Below are 11,499 nucleotides of genomic sequence, written 5' to 3'. Positions count from 1 at the left end.
TTTTTTGTAGAGATGGGGGTTTTGCCATGTTGCCCAGGCTGGTCTTGAATTCCTGAGCTCAAGCCATCTGCCTGCCTTAGCCTTCCAAAGTGCTAGGATTACAGGCAGGAGCCGCTGTACCTGGCCCAGTTAGGAGCCCTCTGGAATATTTTGTTGAGTTTAGATCTTATTCTGTAGGAGATGGAGAATCATTAAAGGATTTTAAATAGGAAGTGACTGGCTCATATTTTCATTTTTGTCAGATTGTGCAGCTGATTGGAAGATAGATTCAAGAAGTTACAAGAGTGGAAATAGCAAACTCATTTAGAAGACTGTTGCAGTAGACCACGTTAGAAATAAGGACTCAGCTGGGTCAGTGGTAGGGGCAGAGAAGGGAAGACATATTTGTAAGATATTTAAAAGTCATACTGAGAGGATATGAGAAATGATGGAGAGAAAAATCAAGGAAGATGTTTGTGTTTCCACCTCTGTAAAGCATGATGTTTGGGTTTTTAGCTTTTAGGCTCTTGCAGTTAACCATGAATAAAAATAATGATTGTGAAGAAGACTGTACTACAGTATAAGTACAGTGAAAGTACAGAGATAAGTAAAAATGGGAATCTCAGCCCTGTGATCTGACTTCATGGAAACCAGAAGAAGCCAAAAAGACAAGCCTTACAGAAAGAACAGGAACAGGTCTTCTGGAGTTAAGGGAGCTCTAAATGGTCTTAACAGTTGGATTTCATAACTTAACTTTATTCTACTACTGTTAAAATGACTCAGCTGTAATCGCTAGTTTCAGGTTGTTTTCTTACAACTTTTCCCCTACTGACTGGCTTATCCTTTCCTTCCTATGTCAGATTCCTGAGGGACTTACCAGATTGGCATGGCTAATTGCGATCATTCTTGCTTGGGCAGAGCTTTTCGTTATAGACTATGTTGTGAATTGGTGGCCTTCAAGTCAGGTGCTAACCTGTGTTGAATCAGTTGTAGGAGTGGTGGTAGTTATAAAGTACAAAATATCCTCCTGGTACGAGGGTAGTTTGGGTCTCACTTCTTTCAGTAGGGACAATGTGTGAGGCAGTTTTTCCTAGGAAGGGTTGGCAGTTAACCATAACTGACCTGAAGCTTGGGAGAGAGGTCTAGGTCATGACTAATTTAGGAGTCACTTGTAGGAGGTAGTTGAAACTAGAGAGAGAGGGAGAATATGTAATAGAGTGAGAAAAAGCAGTGGGCCAAAGATGGGACTCTGAAAGATTGGAGGGAGCCCAAAAGAAATGATTGAGAGGTCCCTGGACATCTTAGGAAATTGGTATCACAGAAGCTGAACAGGGGAGGATCAGAAATGAGGAAGTGGGCCGGCTGCAGTGGCTCACATGTGTAATCCCAGCACTTTGGGAAGCTGAGGTGGGAGGACTGCTTGAACCCAGGAAGTCGAGGCTGCAGTGAGCTGTGATCATGCCACTGGATTCCAGCCTGGACAACAGAATGAGACACTGTCTCACCACCCCCCCCATACCCCAGCAGAAATGAGGAAGTGATATTTAGTGTCTAATGCAACGTATAGGTTTAGTAAGGTAGGCATAGATAAGTTTTCCACTGCGTTTGGAAATCAGATCATTGTAACTTTAGGGAGAGCAGTTTTAATCGCATGATGGAGCAAAAACCAGATTTCAGTGGGTTGAAAGAGTAAATGAAAGAACCAAGTAGAGAGGCTGGTGAAAAGAGATTACCCTTGAGAAATAATAGATGAAGGAAGAGGTTAGGCAGTACCTAGAAGAGGATGGAGGTTAAGGTAGGGTTTTTCCCCTGTAATTTTTAATGACTGATAGTGGAGTTATGTTTTAGCTGGAGTTTAGCTTCTGATGTCAGCATAGAAGATGAAAATCCCACATAATCAAAATTATCCTTAAAAATTCCTTTGGAAAGTATTGTGTTAGAGACCATTGCACCATTTTTAACTCAGTATTGTTTTAACTTGGCTTTGTAGGTAAACCGATGTGACATAAATTAGATAAGAATACTATATTACAAGGTATTGTGTTCCAGTAAATGTATATAAAATTTAACATTTTAACAAATAAAATTGACTAAGTATACCTGGTTATTACCTTTTTTTTTTTTCCTTGAGACAGAGTCTCGCTCTGTTATCCAGGCTGGAGTGCAGTGGCTTGGTCTCAGCTCACTGCAACCTCCGCCTCCCAGGTTCAAGTGATTGTCCTGCCTCAGCCTCCCAAGTAGCTGGGGTGACAGGTGCCTGCCAGCACACCTGGCTAATTTTTGTATTTTTAGTAGAGACGGGGTTTCGCCATGTTGGCCAGGCTGGTCTTTAACTCCTGACCTCAAGTGATCATCCCAAAGTGCTGGGATTACAGGTGTGAGCCACCACACCCAGCCTTGTTATTATTTTTAAGTTAGAAAAATATATACTCACCACTAACTCTAGTACATTATTGACAGTGATATATGTATAGCACAGAGTTGTAGAATTTTGTGAACAATCTGTACATTTTGGGGAAACTGTCCCTTTGCAGATTGAGGGGAGGGAGAGAGAAGAGAGGAAGAGAATGAAATACAAGTTTGAGAGGCTGACACAGAGACTTCGAGGAAAGAAACTGGTTCCAGAGCACAGAATGGTTGGTTTTGGAGAGGAGAGGATAGACTGTTCCTTTGATAATAGTAGAAGAAGTGAAGACTGCTATGGACACAGACCAGAGTGTAATAAGAGAGTAGAGAATTGAGTAGGATCATAGCTAATGTCCTCCCATTTTTTTTCTTTTTTTTTTTTTAAGACGTAGTCTTGCTTTTGTTACCCAGTCTGGCATGCACTGCTGTAGTCTGGGCTCACTGCAACCTCTGCCTCCAGGGTTCAAGCCTTTTTTTTTTTTTTTGAGACGGAGTCTCACTCTGTTGCCAGGCTGGAGTGCAGTGGTGTGATCTCAGCTCACTGCAGTCTCCGCCTCCTGGGTTCAAGTGATTCTCCTGCCTCAGCCTCCTGAGTAGCTGTGAGATTATAGGTGTACATCACCATGCCTGGCCAATTTTTGTATTTTTAGTAGACATGGGGTTTCACCATGTTGGCCGGGATGGTCTCGATCTCTTGACCTCGTGATCTGCCTGTCTAGGCCTCCCAAAGTGCCAGGATTACAGGCGTGAACCATGGCACTTGGCTGGTTCAAACCACTCTCCTGCCTCAGGCTCCCAAGTAGCTGGAAATACAGGTGCCCACCACCATACCATGCCCGGCTAATTTTTGTATTTTCAGTGGAGTAAAATTACAACTGGTAAGTATGTTAGAAGAGTTTATTCAAACTCTTTCCATCAGATTGTGTGAATAAAAAGGAATTTCACCATGTTGGCCAGGCTGGTCTTGAAGTCTTGACCTCAGGCGCTCCTCCCGTCCCCCCCTTCCAAAGTGCTGGGATTACAGGTGTGAGCCACTGTGTGTGAGCTCACAGGTGTGAGCCACTGTGCCCAACTGGCCTCCCATTTTCTTGATAAGAGACAAGGTACTTGCATTTTGCTAATGAATTTGAGTAGAGGGCGTAAGGTTTAAATTAAATGATGAAAATGTGGACTAGCCATTGAGAGGAATAGGGAACAAGCTGATTGAACATTTCTAAAAATATCGTTGGTATCATTGAGAGTGCTCAGTTGACATCATTAGCTCATAGCAGTTGCTGTTTGTAAGATTTTAGACTGAATTCAGTGGAAGTTAACTGTCCAATGTTGGGGTAGGGAAGGTAGATTATAATATTGAGAGTGTGGTTTTGCTGGTTGGATATGATAGAAGGATGGCATATGAGGGAGATCAAGTATATTTGAAGTTTTAAGTGATTACCATGTAGCCTATCCTGGAAGAGGAAAAAGGGAGAAAAAAACACAAAGAGTTTGGGGAATTAGAGTTCCTGTGATGTTGAAGAGGAACTACAGATGTGAAGGCTGTAGAAAAGGAAGAGAACAGGATGGTGTGTTCTGGAGGAAGATAACGGTGTTTCTGCAATAATGTCATGAGTGCATGGCTGGAAAACCTCATGTGTACTGCAAAATCACTGTGCTAAATAACAGGACTTATGGGAAATATAAAGCTAGAGCAACGACTTAAAACTTTGGGAACTTTGTAAGCATTAACCAGAACACTACAAAAATTACAGTCCTAATAAAATAAAAGGCCAGTTAAATTTTCACTGTGCCCAGTATTGTAGGTGGCTGATCCGTTGCCGCCTTAGACTCTGGGTTTTGGCTCTTGCTTCTTCAAGAAGGAATGATTGAAGTTAGAGTGAAAGTTAGTGGGAATAAAGAGGTTCGGGAATTAAAATGTAGGGAAAAAATAATTACACGTGAGTGCTAAGTGTGTTAATGCACAGGAGAGATACATGTTGCTATGAGGGCTGGTAAAAAGGAGTTTTGACCAAGTTGGAGAGATTAGACAAAGAGTATTTGAGGAAGTAAAGCTTGAACTAAGATTTAGAGTGTGAGTAGGCCTTACTCAAGCTAAGAAGGATGGGTGGAGGGAATGAGCATGTGAGCAGACTCTGGCCTGATCAGTGGGAAGAACCGAAATAGTGCTGATGTGGCTGGAGCAGAAAGGAGGTGGAAAGTGCAGGTGGAAAGCAAGGTCAGATAAGGTGTTCAGGAAGTGTATCTTTTTCCTAGGCTGAAGGGAAGGCTTTAGAAGGAATTTTAGTTGTATTGAGGGCTGGTGGTATAAGGAAGGCTGATCAAGAAAGGCACTGGCTGGCTGCATGTTGGAGAGTGGATGGGAGTGGGAATGGGGTAGAAGAGCTTATTCAAACTCTTTCCATCACATTGTTTGAATAAAAAGAGTTGGCCAGGCACAGTGGCTCACGCCTGTAATCCCAGTACTTTGGGAGGCCGAGGTGAGTGGATCATGAGGTCAGGAGATCGAGACCGTCCTGGCCATGGTGAAACCCGGTCTGTACTAAAATACAAAAAATTAGCTGGGTGTGGTGGCGCACACCTGTAGTCCCAGCTACTCAGGAGGCTGAGGCAGGGGAATCGCGTGAATCTATGAGATGGAGGTTGCAGTGAGCCGAAATCGTGCTACTGTACTCCAGCCTGGCAAAAGAGTAAGACTCCATCTCAAGAGAAAAAAAAAAAAAGAGCTAAACTTGCTAGCCTTAGAGTTAGGAAGTAATACATATATTTTCTTCTGAAGCCACATAGAAAAACTTAATATTGAGGACTTTGTAGTTTTAAAAGTTGAAACTTTGGCAGTATGAGGCTGTTTTATGGTTACCACAGAATTTAAAGTAATAATAAACTTTGAGGCGATGAGCATTGTTAGAAATAGACTCTTTGCTGCTGATATTACAATTGGAGCATTCCAAATCTGAAAATCAGAATGCTTTCAGAATTCAAAACTTGATTTTTTTATTCTTGAGACAGTCTTACTCTGTTGCCCAAGCTGGAGTGCTGTGGTGCTGTTGGATCACTGCAACTTCTGCCTCCCAAATTTAAGCGATTCTTGTGCCTCAGCCTCTTGAGTAGCTGAGATTACAGGCGTGCACCATCAAGCAGGCTGATTTTTGTATTTTTAGTAGAGATGGGGTTTCACTGTGTTGGCCAAGCTGGTCTGCAACTCCTGACCTCAAGTGATCCACCCACCTCAGCCTCCCAAAGTGCTGGAATTACAGGCGTGAGCCACCACTCTCGGCTCATAGGAGAAATGCTCATTGAAACATTTTAGATTTTGGATTTTTGGATTTAGGATGCTCAACTGGTAAGTATATGCAAATATTGTAAAATCCGAAAATTATCTAAAACACTTCTGGTCCTAAGTATTTCAGATAAGGGATACTCGACTGGTTTCATTTAAGAAATAGTATAAAACCTTTTAATCTTACATTTAAACTTTTCCTTGTGCCTTTTACATCAAATTTAAATTCTAATTTAAGCATGAAACAAATCTTTTTAATTTTAACATTTACAGAATTTATCTGCAATTACTGAATCATAATAACTGTACTGGATTCTTGAAGATTTATAATTGGTACTTATAAAGTACTATAAGTAATTTTTGCATAATGAAAAATATATGGGATTTTAATTCAAGCATGGATTTAATATATGATTCTACCAATTTGGGGCAAGGTATATAATATGTAAAAATTTTATTCTTTTTCTGTAGGCCCACGACCGATTACAATTTATTTCAAAAAGTGAGTTTAAATAATACCTGTTTCATAAATGTTGAATGAGAAAAATTTACACAAAAGCACCTAACACTTTGAGGGACTGTGACTTTCAAATATTAGCTTCTTTCTCTTTTCCCGTAGAAGTAGGGAGAATAGGACATGGGGATATGTGAAGTGATCCCCAAATGTTCATTGGAACTAAATCATTCATGGGAGTTCGGAGCTCACACTGGATCAGGTTTCTTGAGTTTAAATCCCAGCACAAATCCTCGTTTGAAATTCTCATTCAGCTGTATGACCTTGGGCAAGTTTCCTGATTCCTCAACTATGAAATGATAATAAATAGTACCTACCTCATGGGGTTGTTTTGGATATTAAATGAGTTAATAAACAATGCTTTTAGAACAGTGCCTTTCACAAAGTATTAAATATATGTAACTATTATTTGTTATTAAGAATACTTTGGGATTACCTTACCCCTAAAAGTTTGGGTCACTCACCTTAAAAAAAAATTAGTGAATTTAGGATTCCAGTTAGATTCTCTCTAGATAGTTTTCTGTAGATTTATTTGTTGCTATTTAATTTTTAAATATGTATTTAGTTTTGATGACCATTTCTTAGGTAACTTAATTATTTGAGCATACTTTGACCGAAAAAGATGTTTTACTGCCACCGTAATTAAATATTTATTAAAAAATAACTAGTACGGAGATTTGTGCTGTTGTTTGTTTTCTGCTGCGTAGCTCAGTGTACCTGCATTTGTTAAAGTAGTTTTGAGGCATGTAAATATTGCTTCCATTTTTGTCTTCCTAACCAAGCTTGTTGACTCCTGGTCACCAGGCTAAAAGAACTTCTGCCCATAACCCAAGTTTTCATGGCAATGGAAGGAGTGGAGTTCGTTGCTTTTTTTTGTGGGGGGAGTAGGTGTGTGAACATGTACTAATTTGCATTGCAAGTGTAAACTGTTTAATAAGGTATATGTTAGAAATTTGGTGAAGTGTATGGTAGGAGAGGATATGATCTCCTTCATGTGTGATAATTATTGTATATCTTAAGATAACAATTTTTGACTTAAAAGAAGGTATTTAGTTTTAAAACAATCATGATATGTTTGAGGAGAATTCTGCTACCCATTAAGGTAATTTTATAGTATGACTGAAAGATTAATGCAAAGTTTGTATTGTGTGGAGCATATTTAACTAGACCACCCAAATAATGATTTAGAGTATTGTTTCTCATACAGCCCTTTTGGGGATTATGGAGATTTGTCTCACTCATACTCTTTGAGTACTTGCTGACATGCTACTTCAACTTCTGTCTTTACTCTCCCATGGTTTTATGGACATATTTTCTCTTAATATTGTCCACATGCCAGCTTTCGAGGTAATTTGTATGTTGGGTGAGAGGTAGAGGAAGTGACTGTGAGTTTAGGAAACCGTAAGGGATTAGAATTGAGGAATAGCTGGTTTAAAAAGTTTGAAAGCCATTATCTAACATATTGTCTAAAATGTCAGCAGTGGCATGGTGTTATTTCCTTTCTTTAAAAAGAAAAAAATAAAATGCATTTAGAAATAAGATGTATTTCTCAATAGGCTGTTATTGGCCCAAGAGAGTTTGTGAATCAGCTTTAATTAATAAGATTATATCAAAGAACAAAATTGTAAAGTCTTAAGAAAGCTGTTTTGCCAGTTCAATATAATTGTATAAGATTTCACTTAGAAATATACGATATGGTTTAAATATACGATATGCTTCTGGTTTAAAGAGCAGGCCTTTGGCAAGAGTATACAGAAATTATGTAAGTTAAATGCAAATTTAGACCTGATAAAATTAAGATCATTCTCTCATGTTCCTCAAATACAGCTTTTTTCTCTTAAAAATATAGCGTACTCTATCACATCTTTTATTTAATTTGCGTAAAGGGCTGCTAGGTTCAATTTACATATTCAGATTCTGGAATCTTAATAAAACTAGTAATAGTGTGAGGAGTTCTGTGGCTAACTTGGGCTATTTTGCATATTGGGTTAATGGTGATGATAAACGTTTTATTGAGTATTTGAACCGATAGGAACAGAAATTGTATATCATTCCTAAAACCTATATGTTTCTGAATTGTTTAAGATTTTCATTTTCCTATTTCAGTGAATATCTCATGTGATTTCTTTTTTCCTTCCTGTTTCATATGCAGGTCATGGCAAAACCCCAAAAGATGCAGCATCAGTTCGAGCCACGCATCCAATACCAGCAGCCTGTGGGATTTATTATTTTGAAGTAAAAATTGTCAGTAAGGGAAGAGATGGGTAAGTGTAAACTTTGGTGAGAAAAATCATTTGCTGGTTTTTTTGTTTTGATTCATAATTTTTATGATGTAATTGGAAAGTTGGAATCCTGGAAATTTTGGTAATTGGAAAAGTGGAACCTGAATATTCCAGTATAACAGATTGGATCTGGTTATGGTTAAATACTAGTTGAAGTTAAAGCTTGAGTTGGTGATATTAACTAAGCTATTCTGGTAGGTTTATTATTAAAATGGAGAATTGGAATTGAGGAATGGAGGGACAATGACTCATTTTCCATGACTTTTCTTACACTGCTTTTTTCTGAATTCTGCTAAGAAGTTAAATCCTCTCAAAACTAGTAATCATAGTCAATTGGTGATTCACAGGTATTTTACAGATGTTGGGCCTTAGAATTTTAGGTTTCATCTGGGAAATGTATATTTGTATGCTCTCAACTAGAGGAGATTCTCAGGGTTTAGGATGTGGTTTAGAAACTTTTAAATGAGAATTCCATGGAAAAACTGGGAACCAAATTTTATATCATTGCTTTTCAGCTTGGGATTGGTGTGTGGTTTGTGTGGATATCAGAATCACTTATGAGACTATTAAAAATAGTTTTTGGGCCTTACCTCAAAAGTTCCTAAATTAGAATTTTCAGAAGTAAGGCTTTGGGCAAGATGGGCATTTTGAGAAAGCTCCACACTGAATTTTGGTGCCTCTCCCTGGTTAAGCACTAATTACCTAGAATCATTGGAGCTATCCTATAGTGTTTCCTTATGACTTTATTGCATATCAGAATTCTCTTATAGCAGCCATAGGATCATTAGTTGAGTTACCAGGACAAAGTTATTGGGCTGTGTGGGTAAGTTGCCCTGTGAAGTCAGTTAGGTTGACCTCAAATCAGCCCCCCCATTAGTGGTTCTCCTATGTTTAATTAACAAATTCAATAGATTACCGCTTTATTGGCTGAATCTTCTCGATGTCAACAGTATGAACAAGAGAAAATAAAAACTTGGAATTCAGTGACAGCTTTTTATGTAACTGCCTCAGTTTTCCCAGGGTAATCAAGCCAAAGAGAAAAATTAGAGATGCCAAGGATAGAGTGGTTGAGAGAGGCCCCATATTGAAATAGGCACATGATTGTCACCATTTCTCATTTTATAAGCTGTATAATCAGTAAGCTGATTATTTTTATACTTCGTTTTATCATCATTTTCATAATGCTGGTATTGTTCAGGATGATTCCCAGGGTTCTCTTTACCTTTTGCTCTGCTTATTCTGTCTTTACATGAACTTGACCTTATATTTGGTTGCAAGTACCCTTATGGTTCTCAAATCTAATGCTGTGTCTTAGCTTACTCCCTTGAGCTCCAGACAATGTACCTAACCAAATGTTTGCATTTGACTGTCCCATAGGGGTTTAAATTTAGCTTGTTTAAAATTTTTTTCTGAAAACCGTTTGGTTGGTGATTTCCCTAGTGCTAGAAACTTGAGAATTTCCTGCTTTTAACTTTTCTGTTCATCTCTACTGCCTCTCCCTTAGTCAGATCTCAATTATTTATCTGCTGAATTACTCTGAGGTAGTTGGTTGATGGGTCTGCAGTTGTTTCCTGTTTTGCTCTTATCCTAGTCTATAACTTGTCAGTGTTCTAATAAAGAACTGAATTGTCCCCACTCCTTTTTTGAGATCATTTGGGATATCTGTTGCTTCAAGGATAAAATGTAGAGCTTCTTAACAGGACCCTGTCATGATGTGACTAGCTCTTGTGTAATTTTTCAATCTCTTTGTAGCCAGGATCCCTTATCCTTTTTCTTTGGTTTTTAAAATTAGGTATATGTTACATATAGTAAATTTTATTGTTTTTAGTATACAGTTCTGTGAGTTTTGACAAACATGTATAGACATATAACCACCGTGGCAGTCAATGTGGGAATATCCCCTTATCTGTGGGGGATACATTCCAAGAACCTTTGTGGATGCCTGAAACAGCAGATAGTACTAAACTCTATATATACGGTTTTTTTCAGTCTGATAATTGAGAGGGCTACTCAGTGACTAAAGGGCATGTGGTATATATAACGTGGATATGCTAGACAAAGGAATGATTCCCAGGCAAGAATAGGGCGGGACCAAGTCCAGTGGCATGAGATTATATCGTGTTACTCAGAATGGCATGCAGTTTAAAACTTATGAATTGCTTATTTCTGGAATTTTCCAGTTAATATTTTTGGACCTCAGTTGACTGGATAACCGAAACAGTGAGGAAAGCAAAACCACAGATAAGTGCGGACTACTGTATATAGAACAGCTCTATCACCCCCGAAAATTCCTCCATATCCTTTTGTAGACAACCCTTCCCTATCTCTAGCCTCTGGTCACTATTGATTGGTTTTCTCTCTCTATAGTTTGGCCATTTCAAGAATGGCATATAAATGGAGTCATATAGTTTATAGCCTTTTAAGTCTGGTATCTTTCATTTAGCATAACACATTTGAGATTCCTCCCTGTTGTATATATTCATAGAACAGTCCTTTTTTTTTTTTTTTTTTTTTTTTGGAGACAGATTCTCGCTCTGTCGCCAGGCTGGAGTGCAGTGGTGATCTCAACTCTCTGCAAACTCTGCCTCCTGGGTTCAACTGACCACACCCAGCTAATTTTTGTATATTTAGTAGAGATAGGGTTTCACCATGTTGGCCAGGATGGTCTTGATCTCCTGACCTCATGATTCGCCTGCCTTGGTCTACAAAAGTGCCGGGATTACAGGTATGAGCCACCATGCCTGGCCAGAACAGTCCTTTTTAATCTAATTGTGTAGATGAGTAAACCAGAGTTTGCTTACCGACTCCTCAGTTGAGGAACTTCTCAGTTGTTTCTAGTTTTTTTGGCCGGAACTGTAAACATTTACATACAGGTTTTTGTGTAAACATAAATTTTCTTTTCACGAGTAAATATCTAGGAGTGGGATTGCTGGATTGTAGTTAAGTGTATTTTTAACTTCATAAGAAACTGCCAAATTGTTTCACAAAAGTGGCTGTACTAGTTGGCATTTCATTTTTTCTTTTCTTTTCTTTTTTTTTTTTTT

General features: G+C 38.6%; 1 protein-coding gene across 1 annotated transcript in view; it reads left to right on the top strand.

The window, feature by feature from the left end:
- The window catches only part of RANBP9 (RAN binding protein 9), a 110,312-nt gene that overhangs the window by 7,716 nt on the left and 91,097 nt on the right, over positions 1–11,499 (top strand). Inside the window, exon 2 of the mRNA XM_017521570.2 lies at positions 8,326–8,437. Coding sequence (XP_017377059.1) covers positions 8,326–8,437 — 112 coding nt within the window. The remainder of the gene's footprint in view (positions 1–8,325; positions 8,438–11,499) is intronic.

This window comes from Cebus imitator, unplaced genomic scaffold (genome assembly GCF_001604975.1).
Source record: "Cebus imitator isolate Cc_AM_T3 unplaced genomic scaffold, Cebus_imitator-1.0 Scaffold21, whole genome shotgun sequence".
NCBI classification, from domain to species: Eukaryota; Metazoa; Chordata; class Mammalia; order Primates; family Cebidae; genus Cebus; species Cebus imitator.
Note: the sequence above shows the minus strand (reverse complement) of the source record. Positions and strands in the feature narration are given on the sequence as shown.